The sequence below is a fragment of the Diceros bicornis genome, chromosome 14, assembly GCF_020826845.1.
Source record: "Diceros bicornis minor isolate mBicDic1 chromosome 14, mDicBic1.mat.cur, whole genome shotgun sequence".
Taxonomy (NCBI): domain Eukaryota; kingdom Metazoa; phylum Chordata; class Mammalia; order Perissodactyla; family Rhinocerotidae; genus Diceros; species Diceros bicornis.
This window is the reverse complement of record NC_080753.1, coordinates 37,525,009-37,548,427: the sequence shown is the minus strand read 5'-3', so window position 1 is coordinate 37,548,427 and position 23,419 is coordinate 37,525,009. Positions and strand designations below refer to the sequence as shown.

At 36.0% G+C, this 23,419-nt stretch overlaps 1 protein-coding gene and 1 pseudogene across 1 annotated transcript; both read left to right on the top strand.

Moving 5' to 3' along the window:
• The first annotated feature begins 12,898 nt into the window (after positions 1–12,898).
• On the top strand, positions 12,899–13,833 carry LOC131413954 (olfactory receptor 2J3-like; annotated as a pseudogene).
• Positions 13,834–21,502: 7,669 nt separating this feature from the next.
• LOC131413485 (olfactory receptor 2J3) lies at positions 21,503–22,645 on the top strand. The gene has a single exon (XM_058554013.1). It carries the CDS (start codon positions 21,503–21,505, stop codon positions 22,430–22,432), a length of 930 nt encoding a protein of 309 aa, XP_058409996.1. The 3' UTR covers positions 22,433–22,645.
• Positions 22,646–23,419: the final 774 nt, after the last annotated feature.

The following is a 23,419-nucleotide window of genomic DNA, read 5'->3' as shown; positions in this document are numbered from 1 at the left end:
TCAGATATGTAGACAAACATTATTATTTTAAAGATTACACACATAATGCGTGAATATGTTATTTTGAAAAACAAATTCAAACATACAAATAATAGGTACAAATGTATTGGTTTCCTCCCATGGTTCATAATCCCTCTCCTTTCCCTAACAGTAACCACTACTATCGTATGCGTGTGAATCTTTTCATACTATACATGTGCTAGATATTTTCCATACCTTCTCCTCTGCCCCAGATCCAATTTCCTTTTTTTTTTTTTGTGAGGAAGATCGGTCCCGAGCTAACATCTGCCAATCCTCCTCTTTTTTTTTTTTTTTGGCTGAGCAATACTGGCTGTGGGCTAACATCCATGCTCATCTTCCTCCACTTTATATGGGACGCCGCCACAGCATGGCTTGCCAAGCTGTGCGTCGGTGCGCGCCGGGGATCCGAACCCGCAAACTCCGGGCCGCCGCAGCGGAGTGCATGCACTTAACCACTTGAGCCACCTGGCCGGCCCCTGCCAGATCCAATTTCTATCCCACTATCTATCTTTCTACTCTGCGCTGTATCTCGAGAGGCTGAATCAAGAGAATTCCTTGATCTGTCTTCTGGTTGGGTTCAGCCAGTTGGGAATCACCAGTTGAAAAATAACAGGGAGTATATTCCTTTGTCTTTAACCTACTATCCAAGAAATGAAAAACAAATAATCATGTATATAAAATAGCTTTCAGTAAATAATTGGGACCACATATAGTGAACTATCAGAGAACAAAAAAACTTTTAAGAACTTAAAAAACGTAGCTTAGTTCTTCTAACCATCTTGCACTATGGGAATCTTATTGTTTGGGACACCTTATGTAGCATCCTGTTCTTTCAATCATCTACATTTTTAAAATATTTTATTATTGCCTTTTCTTTTCTCCTTTTTGTGCTTTCAAAACTTACAAGTTCTCTTTTATATATATAGCCTTTTTTTCCTTTGGAATGCTATGATTATAGCACGTATGATGCTAAATCCTAGCTACATCTGCACTGTATTGTATTTAATTTGTAATCTAAAAAGAGATCATTTAACAAATATTCCCCATTAGATTAACAAGGATGTTATTGTTTTTGTTGTTTTATACTTGATAAACCACTTACACGAAAACTGTGCAATTTTACTACAGGCAGGATTATAGTCATAAATTTTTTCTCACTTTGTAGATGAGGAGGCTGCAGGGAAGAAGATATGTGACTTGTCTAATTTAAACAACTTGTATTTGACAAAATCAGGGTAATGGCAATAGATGTTTAGCTCTGAAGTCCCTTCTTATGGTCAACAACACACAAGATAAGCTAGAAACTCTGAAATTCTCCCATTGCCACCCCTAAACCTCAAACCAACATTTTGTGAACTGACATATAGCACATATGAATTTGGGCCACAGGCAACTTGCCTAAATTAAGCCAGCCTTTTCCCAGCTAAGAATGGAGGCTAAATGCACTGAAGCACTAGTTTCTTCTTTACCTCAATAAATATCTGCTCCTCGTTCAGCAGGTGTCTCCTATTCTCTGTCTACTTCGTTTTATAGTTAGTCATGTGCAGCATATTCCCTACACACAAGCTCAATTCTCTCTTCCTCTTGTGTCTCAGCAGTACAGGTTTATGGGCACAAATATGTCATCCAGGTAATCACAGAAACTAGCTCTGGCTTCCAGCCCAGGTACACTCATTCTCTATTCTTCTATTGGCCTCAGGTTCACATCTTCTATGCCTATTTTCCAAATGTGAGGCTGGAAGTTTACTGGTTATTGTCATTATTGTCATTGTTATGACAACATCAAATGATTTCAAACATAATAAATTTTCAATGCAAATCCACCATATTCCATGTATAATTCAACAATAAAAAAACTTATAGAAAAGAAAAATAGTACAAAGACTTACCAAAGATCTTTACCAGATTTCGCATATGTTCACATTTTACCATTTTTGCCTTATCATTCTCTGTCTATAATAATATAATATTAATATGCATTTAAAATTTTTTTCTGAAATATTACAGAGTATAATGCACACTTACTCCTACGTGTTCCCGGGGATATATCCTAAACAAAAGATCTAATCCAGAATCACAAATTGGAATTAGGTGTTACGTCTCTTAGTGTCCTTTAATCTGGAACCATTTCTCAGTCTTTGTCTTTAATGAGATTGACATTGTTGAAGAGTACAGGCCATTTATTATGTATAATAATCTTTCAATTTAAATTTTCCTGGCGTTTATGCTTAATTAGCTCATTAGTTTTTGACAGTAATTCCACATAAGTGATATTGTGTCCTCCTGAGTGCATCTTATTAGAAGGTACATAGCATTTATTATTCCATATGATGATATTAACGTTGAACACTTGGTTATCCTGTTGTCTGCCAGGCTTCTCTGCTATAAAGTTACTATGTTTCTCTCAGTAGTTCATAAGTACTTTGTGTGTAGAATTTTGAAGTTAGGTAGAATTCTGTTTTTCATTTAACTTCACCCACTAGTTTTATTTACTTCTACTTTTTATTTTTTTCCACAGCTTTATTGAGATATATTGATATGTAACATATATAACTTTAAGGTGTAGAATGTAATGATTTATACATGTATATATTGCAAAATGATTGCCATAATAAGGTTAACACATCCATCCCCTCACATTACAAGTTTTTTTTTTTTTTTTTTTTGTGGTAAGAACTTTTAAGTTTCACGCACTTAGCAACTTTCACGTATATAATACACTGTTGTTAATTATAGTCATCATTTGTAAATCAGATCTCTAGAATTTATTCTACTTATAGCTGGGATTTTGTACCTTTTGACCAACATTTCCTCATTTCTCTCAATCCTAGCCCCTGGTAACCTCCATTCTATTTGTTATTTCTGTGAGCTTGGCTTTTTTGATTCTGTATAAAAGTGAGAACATACAGTATATATCTTTGTCTGACATTTTACTTAGCATATCCATCCATGTTGTCACAAAAGGCAAGATATATATATGTATATATACACACACCTCATATTCTTTATCCATTCATCTGTAGGTGGACACTTAGGTTGTTTCTGTGTCTTGACTACTGTGAATAATGCTGCAATGAACATGGGATGCATGTACCTCTTTGATATCCTGTTTTCATTTCCTTCTGATATATGTCATTTCCTTCTGATATATGGCATCTGATATATTTACCAGATGCCGGTGTGTATATACTAGGACACCAACATCTCCCTCCTGTTGACATCCGCATATCCTCTCTAGAAAGTGAGTAAGGGGAGGTTGTGAGGGTGCTTGACATTTTTCTAGAGAAAATTTAAAAGCTGAAGTTTTGACTCCCAATGTTATCGAACCAAGTGGACTCACCTCCTGGTGAGTTAAATAAGACTCTACCCAAACGGAAGTTGTCTCACAAAGGAAAGTGTATTTGCAGCAAATAGGAGGCCATGAGGAATCATTTCCAAAGTCATGGTGTCCCTGAGCAAAGGGAAGCAGGAACTTTTGTTTCAGTTGGGGAATGAATATTCAAAAGAGAGAGACAGGTATTCACTTGCACATGCTCAGTTGGAGAGCATGCTTTCACATAATGAGGACTAAGCTCTTCCTGAAGAGATCTTTGCATTAAAAATAAGGCAAAGTTCATGGGAGCTCTTGTGGTGAGGCTTGGTCAGTTTCATCCTGGATGGCTGGTGGTTACATCTCCCTTGAGTTTCTCGCTTGGTCAGTTTCAGCATGGCTAGTGGTTACATCTCCTTAACATATAAAAGGAAGAGAAATAACTAGGAAAACAGTTAATTGCTTCCAAACCCACCTTTGAGTTTCTTGAGGCACCTAGTCGGTGACACCAACCCCCAATATTTTGGACTGGCAAACTCAAAGGGGCTGGGTTGCCCCAATCACAGCTTCTTCTCCCTTATTTCCCCCAGCCTCAAATCTTTTTTTATTTTTTTTCCCCCAAAGCCCCAGTAGATAGTTGTATGTCATAGACGCACATCCTTCTAGTTGCTGTACATGGGACGCGGCCTCAGCATGGCTGGAGAAGCGGTGCGTCGGTGCGCGCCCGGGATCCGAACCCGGGCCGCCAGCAGCGGAGTGCGCTCACTTAACCGCTAAGCCACGGGGCCGGTCCCCCCAGCTTCAAATCTTGATGTTGGCTCCTCCATCTCACTTGCCTTGTGCTTCACATCATGAAAATTTTATCATGAGGCAAATTGATATTTTTCAACATGGGAGGGGGTGCCCTGCCACCCTCCTGTGCTGTACAGAAATCACACCATGTGCCCTATCCTACACCTCCTGCCCTGAGCCCAGACCCTTCCTATAGCTATTTGTCCCTTTCCCAGATTCAAAAAGGCAGTTATATTTATTATGCATAATTAGATATATTATAAAAAAGGTTTATTCATAAGATTTATTCATATTCATTAAATATTTAAATTCATAAGGTTACAACTACATAGAATATAATTTTCATCAATAGGAGTACTGCTAAATAAAAAATGATGCGTCCATACAGTGAAATAATATGCAGCAATAAGTAAAACTATATATGGTCATGGAAGGAGCAACAGATATATTGAGGAACTAGTTGGATGATTTGGTAGTTCTATTTTTAATTTTTGAGGAATTTCCATACTGTTTTCCACAGTGGCTGCACCTATTTACTTTCCCATCAACAGTACAGAACATCGTTGCCAACACTTGTTACTGCTTGTCATTTTTTTTTTTTTTTTTGCTGAGGAAGATTTGCCCTAAGCTAATATCTGTTGCCAATCTTCCTCTTTTTTGGTTTAAGGAAGATTAGCCCTGAGCTAACATTTCTGCCAATCTTCCTCTATTTTGTAAATGGGTCACCTCCACAGCATGGGTGATGAGTGGTATAGGTCCACGCCTGGGATCCAAACCCACGAACTCAGGCCACCGAAGCAGAGCGCCCTGAACTCAACCACTACACCACGGGGCTGGCCCCTCTCTTGACTTTTTAATAATAGCCATTCTAACAGGTGTGAGGTGATATCTCATTGTGATTTTGATTTGCATTTCCCTGATGATTATTGATGTAGATCATCTTTTCAAGTACCTGGTGGCTATTTGTATGTCTTCTTTAGAAAAGTGTCTTTTTAAGTCTGATGCCCATTTTTAAATCAGATTTTTTTTTTGCAGTTGAGTTGTATGACTTCTTTATGTATTTTGGATATTAACCCTTTGTTGGATATATGATTTGCAGACGTTTTCTCACAGTGGGTAGGTTGTCTTTTCATTTTGTTGATAGTTTTTTTTCCTTTGCTGTGCAGAAGCTTTTTAGTTTTAGTCCCATTTGTTTATTTTTTCTTTTGTTTCCTTTGCCTGAGGACACATATCCAAAAAGTAAAGAGTGTACTGCCTATATTTTCTTCTAGGAGTTTTATTGTTTCAGATCTTACATTCAAGTCCTTAATGTGTTTTGAGGTAATTTTTGTGTATGACATAAGATAGTGGTCTACTTTTACTCTTTTGCATGTGGCTGTCCAGTGTTCCCAGCACTATTTATTGAAGACACTTTCCTTTCTCTATTGTATGTTCTTGGCTCCTTTAGCAAAAATTAGCTTTCCATGAATGTGTGAGTTTATTTCCAGGCTCTCAATTTTGTTCCATTGACCTGTGTGTCTGTTTTTCTGCCAGTACCACGCCATTTTGATTACTATAGCTTTGTAGTGTACTTTGAAATCAGAGAGTATCATACCTCCAGCTTTGTTCTTTTTATTCTCAGGATTGTTTTGACACTTTGGGGGTCTTTTGTTGTTCCATATAAGTTTTAGAATTCTGTGTTCTATTTCCACGAAAAACATTGCTGGAGTTGAAAGAGATTGCATTAAATCTGTAGGTTGCTTTAGGTAAAATGGATATTTTAACTATATTAATTCTTCCAATCCATGAGCATGGAATATCTTTCCATTTCTTTGCATCTTCTTTGATTTCTTTGAACAATGTCTTATACTTTTCAGTGTACAGGGCTTTCACCTCCTTGGTTAAATTTATTCCTAGGTATTTTATTCTCTTTGTTGCAATTGTAAATGGGATTGTATTCTTGATTTCTATGTCTACTAGTTTGTTGTTAGTGTATAGAAAAGCATTTTTTTATGTTGAATTTGTACCCTGAAACTTTACTGTATTAGTTTATTATTTTTGATAGTTTTTTGGTAGATTCTTTAGAGTTTTCTTTATATAAAATAATGTCATCCACAAATAGAGACTGTTTGTATCTTCCTTTCCAATTTGTTAACTGTTTGTTTCTTTTTCTTTCCCAGTTGCTCTAGCTAGGACTTCCAATACAATGTTGAATAAGAGTGGTGAGAGTGCTCATCCTTGTCTTGTTCCTGTTCTTGTTCCTGTTCTTCATATTTTCAACTTAGAGAATTATGTTACATAACTATATACTAACAAAGATGGTGATATATACAGATGAGTAGTCAAGATTAATTATTAATAGTCCTATTAATGTGATCTTTCAGGTATGCCCTTTCCCCTAAGACTCACTTAGTAAATTCAGTTAGATTCAGTCATTAATTTGTACTGTCTCTTTCAAGATAATTTCCTATGAAATGTAGAGAAAAATGCCTAGGTAATTTTCTGCACTTAAGAAATTTGCAATCTGAGATAATGAATCCCCTGAGAGTAGAAAGAGCTCAGCTCTCCATGGTATGGTTAACTACGTTGTTTGCTCAGTGGGAATATATTGGGATAATAGCAAGAAATTTCATAAGCATATTGTAAAGTACTTAAAAATATGCCAAAGCATTTCCACACCCCTCCCTGTACTGCCCACTTGGCCCTTCACTCCTCCTCCTCATTATCCCAATACAGATAACGTATTACATATACATAAAGAACGTTACATCTCAGACTTATTGGTGTTCTTCATAAGTACTATTATTTCACTCTAGAGAGCTCTTCTGGGGGAAGAGAATTACAAAATCTAAGAGTTAGAAGTATCTGCAGAAACTACTGTTGTCCAACCTCCCATTTCCTCGTATTAATTCTTAAAATATTTATCATATATTATGCTAATATATTGTATGCTTAAACATTTTATCCTATGATATCATGCTATTATGTTAAATTAGCAGATTTCTTTGATGTCTCCAAGAAAGAAATTTTACAAAATTAAAAAAATTATCATTTTAGTAAATTTCTCTTTCATAATACCTATTTATTCTGACTTTTTGCAATTGAAGTCCATTTCTTCTCGTAGATAATTTAAAAAACATTTATTTAATCTTTCTTGGACTTCAACTCTAGTTTTTCTAGAGTCCTTTTAAAGTTCTATTCCAAAAGCTACTTTTCTTGATAATAACCTCCTTGGCAAAATCAACACCTCTTGCCCAGTCCTCCAGAATTAAAACTTTGGCTCGTCTCTTTCCCAGCGAACCACATTCAATAAATTTTCAAATCAGTCTCCTACATCAATGTTTCACACTGTTTTCTTCTTTATATTTTATTGCTCTTATCCTAGCCAAGTACCTCATTATCTGTTGCATAGATTGTTGCCATAACCTTAACTAGTCAATTTCAGTATGGTGGAGTCTTTGGAGGAGAGAGTAACTGTGCTTGTTAGTTACAGGGTGCATAAAAGAGAAAAAATGATAAATTTTCTCATGTTGGATTTGTAGATATTATCTATTCAAAAAAAGAATGAGCAGTTTAAGTGTATTATTTGGAAATATGTAATACCTAAAAGAACAGCCCAAATATTTCAAAGTGGGTGATTATTCATAAAAGATATCAGGGATGGAGGAAAATGGAATAGTTGACTGTTTCACATGTGATTCAGTGAAACTTTTATACAATATTTATATTATATAATATATAATTTTATATTCATATATATTACATATAATGTTTACATATCATTATATGTACCTATAATTACATAATATTTATTATGTAATGTTTATATATATTATTATATAGTGTTTACATAACATTATATATAATGGATATGTGTATATAAAACTACATAAAACATTTATTATTAAAATATTTAATTTTAATTTAAATTAAAAATGATGACAAAAGGGCAAAATATGTCCCAATTTTGGTTTAATTTTTCCAATAATATTTTCCGATATTTTTCTGCAATCCATCTCAGAAACCAACTGAAAGAAGAAAAATATTTTAAGATTATGTTGGGTAATCGTAATGTAAAATACATAAGAAAATGTTTTAGGCTTTTCTATCCATATAGAAGCAGAATATTACATCCTTTTCTCTTGAAAATCAAAGGAGACTTTACTGGTTCACATTAATGGAACATGGATTTGCATGGCAGTGGTTTATCTCTCACATGTATTTGCAAAATGGGTGGTTGAGCTTCAAAAGCTGATACATCAGGGTGACAAAAAGCTCCTACTCTGGAGCCAGAATATCTAGGTTCACATCCTGCTTCCACCACTAACTAACATTGTGGCAATAGAAGAGTGAGCAGCTTAAGTTCTCTGTGCCCCAATTTCCTCATCTGTAGAGTCAGGATAGTAACACTATCTTACCTTATAGGGTTGTGGTGGAGATTATAGGGTCAATATATGTGAAGTGTTTGAAATAATGCCCAACTCATATTAAGTACATTAGAAGTGTTTGCTATTGTTATTAGGGAAGGTGTGTCAGAACAAGTTAAAGTCAGAAGCCAGTATATAAAACCAAATGGACCCAAACAAAGAGCTCAGATGTGAAAGACAAATGAGACGAATTTGGCTCATTTTAAAACCAAAGCACTATTGAAGTTTGGAGTGGAAATCAGAGATGCACAAGCTTAAGACTTTCTCTTTTTTTTTTTTTTTAATTTTTGTTTATTGTAGTAACATTGGTTTATAACATTGTATAAATTTCAGGTGTACATCATTATACTTTTATTTCTGCATAGATTACATCATGTTCACCACTCAAATACTAATTACAACCCATCACCACACACATGTGCCGAATTATCTCTTTCGTCCTCCTCCCTCCCCCTTTCCCCTCTGGTAACCACCATTCCGATCTCTGTCTCTATGTGTTTAGTTATTGTTGTTATTATCTAGTACTTAATGAAGGAAATCATATGGTATTTGACCTTCTCCCTTTGACTTATTTCACTTTGCATAATACCCTCAATGTCCATCCATGTTGTCACCAATGGCTGGATTTCATCGTTTCTTATGACTGAGTAGTACTCCATTGTGTATATATACCACATTTTCTTTATCCATTCGTCCCTTGATGGGCACTTAGGTTGCTTCTAAGTGTTGGCTATTGTGAATAACGCTGCAATGAAGACAGGCGTGCATGTATCTTTACGCATTGGTGTTTTCAAGTTCTTTGGATAAATACCAAGCAGTAGAATAGCTGGATCATATGGTAGTTCTATCCTTGATTTTTTGAGGAATCTCCATACTGTTTTCCATAGTGGCTGCACCAGTTTAGGGAAATGCAAATCAAAACTACAATGAGATATCACCTCATGCCCGTCAGAATGGCTATAATTAACAGGACTTTCTAATGAATGTCTGTGGCTCCTGCTAGACTCAGATGAGCTGACATGCAATATAAAAAACAGGCTGCATCATCAGCAATGTGATTAGGGATTAGGAAACAAAAATCCCACCCTGACAAGGAGATTTTAATGAGAAGTCAAGGGGAGTTGTTAATGGAAGATTTTTTAAAATAATAAACAAAATTGGTAGAGATCATCTAAATGTTCAGTATAACAGCTTTAAGCGACATTTGGACTATTTTCTAAATTTACACAGGCATAAACTTAGAATGGAATGTAAAAGACAATCAGGAAGGCATAAATGGTGTAGGTAGACTCTCAAAGAGCACCATGTTAATAAGGAAAAGTTTAGTTTTAATGTGTTCCAGTTTTTCTCTGTCCTGGCTCTGAAATCTCCTCTACTTCTAGCCAGTTGTCTTGTAAATTTGGGCCTTAGCCCCACGGGGAGCTGTGGGAAAAAAACCAGGTGACTCAGTAAGACCTATTCTTTTTACTGTCAATAGAACTCAAAACAACTTTTTCCACGTTGGTTGGTGATAAATTCCTTGTCATTTGAGTACAATCTCATGCTGAAGGCATTTCTGTGAACAGTTTTATCTTGTGAACATTACACCATTATAACCAGGACAGCTTCTTGAAGGGTATTAATTGTAACTTTGGAATTTATCCTCCTAATGGCCCCAGTCAAGGAAAGAAAGTCACATTATTCATTTTGTTTCCACTAAGGCCCCATTTGCTCTGAGATAAGCGGTCCATCCGCTGATACCTTAAATGCCCTAAAGAGCTCCCACATTCTGCTAAATGCAAATTCTTTGGACAAACTCAGGCTCTCTCTTCTGTTGCAATGATAATCACAGTTGTTTTCAGACTTTGCTTTCTATAGTTAGATTTTGTACATTCGCAAAGTTGGTATAGGAGGGCAATTAAGTTGATGTTCTCAGGTCACATGACAGCCAGAGAGCCCCATAGCAGTTTACACATGATGAGGGCATAGACCAGGAAGAGAACAACAGGGAACGTGGATAAACACAGGAAGGTCAGTATTGAAAGAAGTTGATGGAGCACTGCTTAAGAACCAGGTTTAGTATAAGAATGAATATGACAAGAATTAGAAAATGTTAGTAATAATGGGGGTGAGAAGGGAGCGCTAAGCCATCCATCTTTTCCATAATGTTTGCCTTAAAGGAATAGAGAAAATATTTTATTCCACAGTTCATAAAAGCTACCTTTGGTAGAGTCTTCATCTCCCTCTTTTCCTCTAGGAAGAAAACTAACCATAAAGCTCCAAACTTTTCTCTTCATGAGTTCTGTATTTTTTTGCTCTTTTCTCCTATCCCTTTTTACTTTTAGAAGAATATTGAAAGACAGGTCATACAACAGTGAAAGAAATATCACATAACTGCTGCTCTCTTTTAATTACTGTAGTAAGGAATTCAGGCAGCTTAATAAGGGAGGAAAATTATCTCTGCATCGGAAAACGTACCCATAGCATTTGAGTTCAAATATCTTGTGGTGATATTTGAGGTATTTGACAAGTCAAATACTTCTTATTCTAGGGAAATTTTTAAAAATCCCATAGAATTTTTCCATCATGCCTCAAAAGGTTAATGATTATTTACATTACCAATAATACTAAGTGATGTATACATATCTTTGCACCTGTCTGAATTAGTCTTAGCCACATTCAATGTTCCTAGCTCTCCAGCTATAACTCAACCAGTTAGACATCTCTTGTATCTTTGTTAAGAGTGGATTAAGCCTGGCCTGGTGGCATAGCGGTTAAGTTCGCGCGCTCCACATCTGCTGCCCGGGGTTTGCAGCTTCTGATCGGGGGCGCAGACGGACGCACAGCTTGTTAAGCCACGCTGTGGCGGCGTCCCATATAAAGCAGAGGCAGATGGGTATGGATGTTAGCCCAGGGCCAGTCTTCCTCAGCAAAAAGAGGAGGGTTGGCAACAGATGTTAGCTTAGGGCTAATCTTCCTCACACACAAAAAAGAAAGAGTCTAGATTACAATTTTTGAGCCAGTCAAAGTCCTTCAAAAGACTGCAGGAAGATCTGTTTTGGTTGAAATTGTCTTTTGCCATATTCTATCTGAGTGCGAGAGGAGCAGAAGTGGCAAGGTTATTTAGGACTATTTAAATGGTGGGTTACTATGTCTTACAGCAATAACTATATAATAAAAGTGTTTGTCTTTCCTATGAAAGATTGATAGTGCACAAGAGAAAATAAGCAACTGAAAATCAAACTACTATTACACAATTGAATTTCTTAACTTTATTTTTTATAAAAGAACAACCACAACATGAACTTGTCATTGGATTGTATGCAATATTCACATACTTCGTCTATTAAAATTTACTGACATTTCTATTCAGAAGCTTCATTCCAAATAATAGAATACCTAAGACATATGAAGTAATTATAAATATGACGCAATTTAAATAATGTCTTAACTTTTGTTCCAAAGTAGATGAAATTTTGTGGAAACTATCTTTAAGCCCAGGTTTCACAGCCCAGTGATATACACACTTTCAATTCCGAGTACCACAAGTAGAGTTTCTCTCCTCTTTCCTGCTCCAAACACCATCCATTTTTCTCTTGCTCCCTATCAACTGTTATCTTTGACTCTGTAATTTTTTTGTCTTTCAACATTAGTTGTATTCTCATTTATGTTTGGAAGCATTCTATCACTGAATAACCCAATCTATTTCACTTCTCAATTAATCAAGACTGAGACCTTCAGCTTAGCTCATATTGTGAATATTCATAAATTGGTGTGTGTGTGTGACCACATGTGTCTGTTTATACTTCCCTTTGCATGTTCTTCTTTGACTGGAAATAAGCTGGTAGCATAAATAAACAAATAAGAATATATTATTCTTTTTACAATCATATTCAATTGAAGTTTATTTTTTCACCCAATATTAACATTTAAAGTTACTACTGAATTGTTTTTCATCTCATGGTAAACTCTCATCTATATGTTAGATTATTAAGGCTGCACATGTTTCTTTCTCTGTAACCTCAAAAGTGGAAATGGCCTGAAAATGCAGAAAAGGGAGGAAATTTAAAGTTTTTTTTGAAAAAACAGACATTATTTTTCATGAAAATCATCTTCTTGGCTATGGAATGTCTTTAGTCTTCATTATCCAAATGCTAACTTCAGGATATGGAAAGAACTCATTCACTTGAGAAGTTACTGATTGTGTCTACAACAGGACAAGGTATTTGAATGAAACATAAAAATAAATCTCTAAAAATTCTATTGTCATATTGGCAGTACTTGGAAATGGCATAGATTTTTTTTTTCCCAATTTGTTTGCAAGGCTTTGACAATGAGTGGGCAGCCTTTGAGTTTATGTGATTCTTTCTTCAGGTACAGGAAAAAATGAATGATGAAGGCAAAAGATGCAAGTTCTGAAGGCTACTTTGTAACACTGGGTTTTTCTAATTGGCCTCATATGGAAGTAGTTCTCTTTGTGGTTATCTTGATGTTCTACTTGATGACATTGATAGGCAACTTGTTCATCATTATCTTGTCATACCTGGACTCCCATCTCTACACTCCCATGTACTTCTTCCTCTCAAACCTCTCTTTTCTGGATCTCTGCTACACCACCAGCTTCATCCCTCAGTTGCTGGTTAACCTCTGGGGCCCAGAGAAAACCATTTCTTACGCCAGTTGTATGATTGAATTTTACTTAGTCCTTGCACTGGGTATTGCTGAGTGTGTGCAGTTGGTAGTGATGTCCTATGACTGTTGCAGCTGTCTGTAGACTCTTGCATTACACTGTCCTCACGCACCCTCGTTTCTGCCATCTGCTGGCTGTGGCGTCTTGGTAAGTGACTTTACCACCTCAGCATTTCATTCCTACTTTACATTATGGGTACCCCTGTATGGGCATTGTCAAATGAACCACTTCTTCTGTGAAGTTCCAGCACTATTGCCACTGTCTTTCATTGATACCTGTGTTAATGAGGTGACCATCGTGGCCATGAGCTCCATTTTTGTGATCATATCACTTATTCTTAATCTCAGCTCCTACAGTGCCATTGACAGGCTATGCTGAGGATGCAATCAACAACTGGACTTCAGAAAGACTTTGGGACAAGTGGAACTCATCTTGTGGTTGTATCCCTCTTTTTCATTCCAATCTTGTGTATATATCTGCAGCCACCATTGGGAAATTCTCAAGATCAAAGCAAGTTCATTGCCCTCCTTTATACTGTTGTCATCTGTAGCCTCCACCCTCTAATCTACACCCTCAGAAACAAAGATGTAAGAAAGGAAGTAAAGAGACTAATTGTGTGGGAGAGGGAGATGTGACAGAGAGATTACCTGTCCTGAAATTTTTGTTCAGAGAGTCTTATCCATCTTGGAGGGTCATTTTTCTGCTCCTTTGAGACTTATTTCTGGTCTACAACCCACCAAGCATAGAAGAAGAGTTCTTTTTATTGGTTAATTCTGAAATGTTATGTAGACATAACCTTTTTGATTTGTATCACTTTAATCTTTAATAATTCCATATTTAGTGTCCATAGAAATTAGGGACTGAGTTTTAAAATTAATATGCTAATTTGTGGACTGAGCATTAATATTTATAGAAAGAGAGGGGCAATTTAGCAAAGACTTAGACTAACGGAGGTTATGGTCATTGACGGGCATTAAATTTAGCCAAATGGTAAAAAGATATATGACACTTCTTTGGCTGAAACACACTTTTTCCGAGATACTAAATTATATGAGTGTTTTATCCTGTGGGTCTAAGTATAAAAAGCATTTTTGTATGTTGAATTTGTACCCTGAAACTTTATTGTATTATTTTATTATTTTTGATAGTTTTTTAGTAGATTTTGTCATATGCCTTGACAGGCAGGAGGATATATTTTACTATTCCCAGTGTCAGGAAAAAATATTGCTGGATGGCAAACCTAGGTGGGTTATGGTCTTATCTGTTCCCCAGATAAGATTATACAACATTGGAGGGATGGAGCCTGTGGTGAAACACACTGTAGTAATGAAAAGGTAACTCCCTGAAATGACATTAGTATGAGGAGCTGAAAATCTAGAGGTGAAAGCAAGAAAATATTGATGTTTCCCAGGAAAGCGAGCAGGTAAGATGTGAGGAAAATCACAAGGAGAATTAGCTGTAGACCAGGGGTAGTAAGCAATATCTACCAGGATACAGCTTTCTAAATATCTGATATGTTTTCGTTCCTTGTAGCCTTGCTTTACCTCTTGGGAGGAAGACGAGTGTCTGTGAAGAGGGCATAATCAACAACTCCAAAATGGAATGACCCTAGGACAGAAGTGAGCAATTGACTAGAAGTTTCATCAAAGAGACATTAAACCATTATGAGATCTTAGAGGCACAACATTTTTTAGGGTGGTGATTGTTTTAATGTCTACTATGAATATTTACTAACATTATGTGTCTTCATTTTCTCGGGCGTACAAAATGTATTTTCAAAATCTGAATATGTACAAGGGGAAGAAAACTCAACATTCCCCATCTTTCCTTTTTGTATTTGGAGGAGATTCAAATCTTTCATTTTTCCACTCATATATAACTAAAGATGTCTCCTACAAGCCATTGGCATTCTGACTCTCTAGATCATGGAAAACCAAGATCACTTTAACGATTAATTTAAATTAATAATTAATTATTGTAAACTTGACCTTATAGGAATCCAAAGCTTATAAGTGACCAGGCAATACCCTAGAATGCAGATGACAGGATTATTTTTGTTATACCCTTCTAATTCCATCTATTCTTTTAAAAAATTATGATTAACATTTACCCTGACCAGAATGAACAGCTTCTTCCAGCATCTCAGTAACCCTAAGCCCTATTCTACCACCTCAGTGGCTTTATCATATTTTACATCACTGATATGTGTTCTCACCCTTGGAGTGTGTAGATTTTCTGACAGCTGATGAAGATGAAAGGAATGGGAAAAGAAGGAAATAATACCCAGCAATAACTAAATACCAGTGCTTAGAACTCAACTCCAACTGAAGCTCCATCCATGATGTTTTAATAGTTTATAATCTACTCAAATTCACATTCTTCTCAAATAAAATACTCAATTTACCAGAAGCCAGCAGAGACGAATTAATATCATTCATCCTTTGTGAACACTTATACATGAGTTATGCCTTATGGTCTATGATAATCTGACAATTAAAACGGTTTGCATTGTTTTCGCATCTTCGAGGGTGAGTATGGACTGTGAAAATTACCAAAAGTCAAAATCCATATTTCTTCCATAAAGTCCTTTGAAAGTCACATACTTTTCATTGTGTTTCATCTCCCATGTGGGTTGGGGGAAAAGAAAAAATCTGAGAGCTGTTGCTTTAGAAATACTTTGCTGTAATAAACCATATTATGCCTTCCATGTTTTCCCAACAACTGTTCACATAATTGCGCACAAAAATTTTAACATTTGCTAGCATCCAGTAGATTGACAGAGGCTAAAAATTCTCTTACATATCTAGTGACCACAGCATTAATATTGGAGCCTGGCTATAGCCCAGGTTGTTAGACATTTCCCAGATTTTGATAACTAAGTGAATTCTGCTAGAATCGTAGCATTGGTTAGATTCTTCCCCAATAAAATTAAAAAATTGAAACTATTAATATATAACTCTTTAATCAGATTAATATTTAAATTTAAATATTTATTATTTAGTAATATTTAATATATATAAAATGAACTGGAATGATACCTTCTAAGCTCATGAGAATGGTTGTCTCTGGGGTGAGTGTCAGATCAGAGAGTGGTAGTTAAAGGGGACACGGACTTTGTGATATTTTATGTGCTAAAAATTGCTGGAAGTAAATCTGACAAAAGAAATAGTTGATGATTCTGAGTTGTGGGAACATAGGTGTTTTAATATTTTTAGTTTCACAAAAGAATAACAAAGAATTAAAGTAGAATTTCTTGTTAAAATATCAGTTCAGGGCCGGCCCCATGGCTTGGCGGTTAAGTGCACGCGCTCCGCTGCTGGCGGCCCGGGTTCGGATCCCCGGCGCGCACCGCTTCTCCAGCCATGCTGGGGCCGTGTCCCACATACAGCAACTGGAAGGATGTGCAGCTATGACATACAACTATCTACTGGGGCTTTGGGGGGGGGAATAAATAAATAAAATCTTTAAAAAAAAAATATCAGTTCAAATTAAAATTCACTCTAATGGTAATGGCAGCTAATATGTATTAAATAATTATGTACTAAGCACTGTGGAAAATGTTTATAGACTTTTCTTATTGAGTCCTTACAACAATCAAGACCACTGAGACATAAAGACTATTTTCTGGTACTTCTCTTAAAGAGAAAGGGAGATATCAATTGCTCTCTAAAAATTACAATTTTTATGATGTAATCTTATGATCTGATATGATTTCCATACTAAGATTTTATTTGCTAAAAATGTAATATATTAGCTATAAATAATGTAACAATTTAAAAATGTTCATTAATATATAAACTCATGATGTACCTTTTTTTTTTTTTACAACAAGTCAATTATTGGATGTAGACTAACAATCACAGCTAATTTCATTTGTTTATATATTATGGCAAAACTCTTGACAAGATGCCCAGGGAAATTATTAATGAAAATGTTTTGGAATTATTAAATAGTTTTTTTGAGTTTTCTGAGTTTTGGTAGTTACCTTCTAAGTAATAGTTTGAATGGTCTTCAAAGATTATTTTCAATCCTTTTGCAGGGCTAAACTTGGCTTTAAATTTTAGAGATGTCAGGCAGACACAATTAACTCAAGTCAATAGGCAAAGACATACAGTTTAGTCTTTATGTATTCCATTTTCAAAAACGTTTCTTGCTTTGTTTCCCCCCCAAATTAGACTACCTCTGACAAGTTATCCCTCAGATTTGGCCCATAGCATGAGGAGGAATTGAGGAAGAAATTTCAGGTAATCCAGGACAACCCATTCCCTTTTCTACAAATACAGTTTAAGATGTTTTATCACTGATGTGTGGTCTATAGATTCATTGTTACCCTAGTACAACAGTGCTGTATTTTTCAAGTATGTTTAAGGTATTCTTCAGACTTTCTGGCGAGGAAAACTCCTTGAAGGGCAATAATTGCCACTTTGGGATTTACTCTCCCCATGGTCCCAGTCAAGGGAAGAAAGTCACATTATTCTTTTGTTTCCATAAAGTCTCCATTTGCTCTAGGAAAAGGAGTCCATCCCCTGATACACTGAATGCTCTAATGAGTTCCTCCTTCCGGCTAAAACCAAATCTTTTTGGTAGACGCAGGACTCTCTCTTCCGTAGCGATGATGATCGCAGTAATTTTCAGACTCTGCTTTCCTAACTTGATGTAGTAAATTAGAATATATGGTGTAGGCAGCCATTTATTTGATGATTTCAAGGAGATGACAAGCAGAGATCAGATGAGTCCACACATAACGAGAGTATAGATCAGGAAGACAAATACTACGGGGAATGTGGACAGACACAGGAAGGACAGAAGGGAAAGGAGTTGCCTGAGTTCTACCTATACACTAGGTACGAGTATAAAAGGACTAATGTGAGAAGAATATAAGCTGACCAGTGATTTGAGAATAAGGAAAGGAGACTCATTTCATCACTTTTTCCTCCATAATGCCTTATTTTAAAAAAGAGAGGAGATATTTCGTTCCATAGCCCATAAAAGCAACCTTCGATAAGGCCTTTATTTCCCTCTCTTCCAATAAAAAGAAAATGAAACAATTAAGTTACTACATTTCTCTCCTTACATCTGGTATATTTATTGTCCCTTATGTCATATCACTTTTTAACTTCTATAAGAATGTTGAAGGATGGATCATGTAACAGAGGAAGATGTCTCAGAGCTGCCACTTTGTTTTAGTTAATGTACTAAGTTATTCAGGAAACTGTATAAGGAAGAAAATTATAGCTTCATCAGAAGAAGCAATGACAACGTTTGGATTCATATTTCTCAGGAGGTGTTATCTCTCATTCTAGGGAAATAAAAAAAAAAATCTCGGGATGTTTTCATCATCCCTCAAATGGCTATCACCTCTAAGTGAGAGAATCTTTATGATTTACCATTTGACCATTGCTGATTTTTGATTCAGCCATAGTGAACTTCCTCACCATCCAGTGGGCTGCAACCACACCTTCTTTTATAAGGTTTGAACCTCAGCCTTGGGGAGAAAACCTTTCAACCTTGTCCTCTCTTAGATATTGTCCCTCAGTCCAAGATATCCTGTAGAATTCCCTTTACATTTTTATAGTTACCCTCCTTCCATAGTTAAACAATTCTTTATATTAAACTTCTGTTTAATTACAACAAATTTTTCTTTTTAAACAATGTACTATCTGATGATCCTGGATGGTTTCTCAGCTGAAGAAAGTAGTCTAGATTAGTGTAACAGCTAGTTAATGATTAAGAATTATAAGGCCTGAAACAGTCCTCCAGCCTTGTGGCCAAACTAACTGTTTCTAACTTTCCTGCTGAAACTCAACCAATTAACCACTTCTAACATCTTTTTCAAGAGCTGCACTTATAGAACGTGAGCCATTAGGAGACACCAACAGAGGTAACCAAAGGTGGCTGTGCTGTGATTTCTTTCTTTTTTTTCCCATAGTTTGTGAGGAAGTGTGAGAGAAAGAATGGGCTGTGGAAGGAGGGAAGCAGAAGTGATGTGGTAAAGTTGAACGAGGCAAAGCATTCATAGAGAGAAGGTGGGACATGTAAATGGTGGGTTACTATGCCTTGTCACAATAGCTATATCACAAAAGGTAGTATTAATCTTTCCTCCGAATGATTGAAAATCTACAAGAGAAAAAGTCTTTTTCTCTTCCTAAGACTTATATCTATTCATTAAATGTGCTTAATTTTTTTAATGAGAAAGAAATATAAGATTCAATAGGCACAGTATATTATATGAAATACAGTCATTTAATGGTTTCAATAAATATTCAGAACTTGTCTAAGTTGGTGAATAAAAATATATGTAGAAATTAAAAATTATGCTTAGGACTTAAATACTAGCTCAGTTATTGTCCTAGAGCAAAAGAAATAATGTAGAAAACTTCTTTAGCCCCTGTGGTTCAGGCTTCTCAGCCCTGTCATGTACATACGCACAGTTTCAACTTTAAGCATCACAGTTAGATTACTCTACGTTTTCTTCCATCTTCACTTTCTTCCTTCCTTCTTTGCTCTCTCAGTGAATTTATACCTTCCTTTTCCTAAAAATTTTTGTTTTCAAATTTAGTTATATTCACATTTCCCTTAGGAAGCATTCCATCCCTGTTCTCTTCAGTCTTTTTCACAGATCGATTCATCTGAACTAAGATTTTCAGCTTTGTTCATAGTATAAATATTCATGAGTTAATATGTATATATCTGTGTCTTTTTTTTTAGTATCTCTATTTGTATCTTATTTTTCAGTTTAGAAATAAGCTGTGAGTGTAATTAAATGAATTAGAAGATAAAGTTTTTTCTATAAGAATATTTAACTGAAGCTTGGTATTTTTCACCATATATAAACATTTTGAAATCACTAATAAATTTGATATTGTTCATCATGTCTTTTCATTTATATGTAAGATTATTGAGATTGCAGATATTCTATTTTCTATAATCACATGAATGGAAATACCTTGAAAATGCTGAAAATAAAACTAAAGTTATTTGTTAAAAAAAAAAAGATGATTTGTTCCAGGGAAATTTTCTTCTGTAGCTGTTAGGAATTTTTCAAGTTACTATTTACCCAGATGTCACTTTGGGATGAATGAGAACTCGACAATTAAGAGTTTATTTTTTCTATAACAGGGCAAATATCTGGATGAAATATAAAGATGATAAAAAATTTATTTTATATTTAATTTTTATTCTGGTATAATTTAAAATTTATAGAAAATTTGCAAGAGTGGTAGAAAGAACTACCATTAACACTTTAACCAGATTCATCAATAGTTTACTTTGTGCCTGAAAAGATTTATTCTTTTTTCTATCTATCTATCTAATCATCTATCAATCATCTCTTTTTCTGGACCAATTGAGAGTAAGTTGGAGACGTGTCTCTTTACCCCTAAATGTTTCCGTGTTTATTTTCTAAGAACAGGGACTTTATTTTACATAATCACTGTATAGTTCACAAAGTCAGAATATTTAGTGGATACAATATTATTATCTAATCCATAGTTCATATTCATATTTCTCCAAATGTCTCAATAATGTTATTAATAGCTATTGTTTTCCTGGTCCAGGATCACTCACTCAGATATCATGTCTGTCTGATCTCCGTTAATCTGGACCAGTTCCTTAGCTTTTATTTGTCTTCGCTGAATTTGATATTTTTAAAGAGTACAGGCCAGGTATATTGGCCAACTTGTCTCAATTCGAGTTTGCCTCATGTATCTTCATTATTAGAATGAGGCTGTGCGTTTTTGGCAGGAATATCACTTAAGTGATATTATATCTTGTTCAGAGCATCGTATCAGTGAGCATATGATGTTGGTTTGTCTCAACATTGGTGATATTAACATTGATTACTAAGCTACAGTGCTGCCCACCAGGTTTTTATTTTTTAAAGTTTACTATGTTTCATTTTGTAGTGAATAAGTAATTTGTGGGGAGATATTTCAGACTGTAAATATCCTGTTTCAGATCATATTTTCATTCACTAGTTTTCAGCATCTATTTATGTTTTTTTAACTCCACAATTGCTTCTATTTTTTTAAATTAAGTTCCTTCTAAGAGAAATAACTTTTTCTTCTCCACTATTTCTTTCTTTATTCTTTTTTTAAATGTCAGTCTGAGCTTGTAGAGTCTTATTTCTTTCAATTCATTAGTATCATAGTTTCTCTTAATACCCAAATTGTCCTAGACTTGAATAGTGGTAGGCCCTTCAAACTGGTTCCTGTTTCTTTTTGATGTGTCCCTGTGATTCTTGGAGCATATCCTAACATTTTTTGAGTGTAGGTGATTCTTTCTTCAGGTAAAAAGAGATGCAAGATGATGGAAAAAGTCAATGCAAGTTCTGAAGGCTACTTTGTACTACTGGGTTTTTCTAATTGGCCTCATTTGGAAGTAGTTCTCTTTGTGGTTATCTTGATGTTCTACTTGATGACATTGATAGGTAACTTGTTCATCATTATCTTGTCATACCTGGACTCCCATCTCCACACTCCCATGTACTTCTTCCTCTCAAACCTCTCTTTTCTGGATCTCTGCTACACCACCAGCTCCATCCCCCAGTTGCTGGTCAACCTCTGGGGTCCAGAGAAAACCATTTCTTATGCCGGTTGCATGATTCAACTTTACTTTTCCCTTGCACTGGGAACCACAGAGTGTGTGCTACTGGTGGTGATGTCCTATGACCGTTATGCAGCTGTGTGTAGACCCTTGCATTACACTGTCCTCATGCATGCTCGTTTCTGCCATCTGCTGGCTGTGGTATCTTGGATAAGTGGCTTTACCACCTCGGCACTTCATTCCTCCTTTACCTTCTGGGCACCACTGTGTGAACATCACCAAGTGGACCACTTCTTCTGCGAAGTTCCAGCATTACTGCAACTGTCGTGTGTTGATACCCATGCTAATGAACTGACTCTCATGGTCATGAGCTACATTTTTGTTCTCATACCTCTCATCCTTATTCTCAGCTCCTATGGTGCCATTGCCCAGGCTGTGCTGAGGATGCAGTCAACAGCTGGACTTCAGAAAGTCTTTGGGACATGTGGAGCTCATCTTATGGTTGTATCCCTCTTTTTCATTCCAGCCATGTGTGTATATCTCCAGCCACCATCAGGAAATTCTCAAGATCAAGACAAGTTCATTGCCCTCTTTTATACTGTTGTTACACCTAGTCTCAACCCTCTAATCTACACTCTCAGAAACAAAGATGTAAGAGGGGCAGTAAAGAGACTAATGAGATGGGGGTGAACCTATGTTCTTATGACATTAACAAAATGGAGCACCTCTTCACCAATGGTTCACCCATTCATCCATTCATAAACCATTCTTTCATTTCTTAATCTATGAGCACTTTTTCAGCATGTACTCTCACAAGGTCACAGAGTTCTTGGTAACAGATATGAAGTAAACAAGTCTGTCCCAATACCAATCATTCTCTAATGGAGAAAACAGCCATGTAAAATTAAGACCAAAAATCAATATTAAATTTTTTTCAGCAGAACGAAGCTAATTTGGTGAGGAAGATCAGCCCTGAGCTAACATCTGCCAATCTTGCTCTTTTTGCTGAGGAAGACTGGCGCTGGGCTAACATCCACACCCATCTTCCTCCACTTTACATGGGACCCTGCCACACCATGGCCTGCCAAGCGGTGCGTCGGTGCGTGCCTGGGATCCGAACAGGCGAACCCCAGTCTACCGCACTGGAGGGCACGCACTTGACAGCTTGCGCCACCGGCCCGCCCCGCCTTTTTTTTTTTTTTTTTTTACAAATTAAGGCGTGATCTTTTTCCCCACCACTGAGAAAGATTCACCCTGAGCTAACATCTGTTGTCAATCTTCCTCTTTCTTTTTCCCTTCCCTGAAGCCCCAGTACACACTTGTACATTCTAGTTGCAAGTCCTTTTAGTTCTTCTATGTGAGCCACCACCACAATGGCTACTGACAGATGAGTGGTGTGATTCTGTGTCTGGGAACCGAACCCAAGCCATAGAAGCAGAGTGCATGGAACTTTAACCACTAGACCATCAGGGCTGGTTCTTAATTTCTTGCTTTTAAGGCAGAATTCATCATAAATTCTTTTTCATTCTTTGGTTTAGTTAAAGACATAGTGAAATACCTTAAGTCTTTTCTCTAACAGTTGTTATATTTTGAATAGTAGTTAATATTGAGAAAAATACTGGTCTGTATTCTGTAATATTCCATTATCAATAGTCAGAAAATAAGTTTTATGAATCA

Coding starts and splice junctions, on each gene's coding strand:
- LOC131413485 (XM_058554013.1), top strand. CDS start 21,503: ATGATGGAAAAAGTCAATGCAAGTTCTGAAGGCTACTTTGTACTACTG.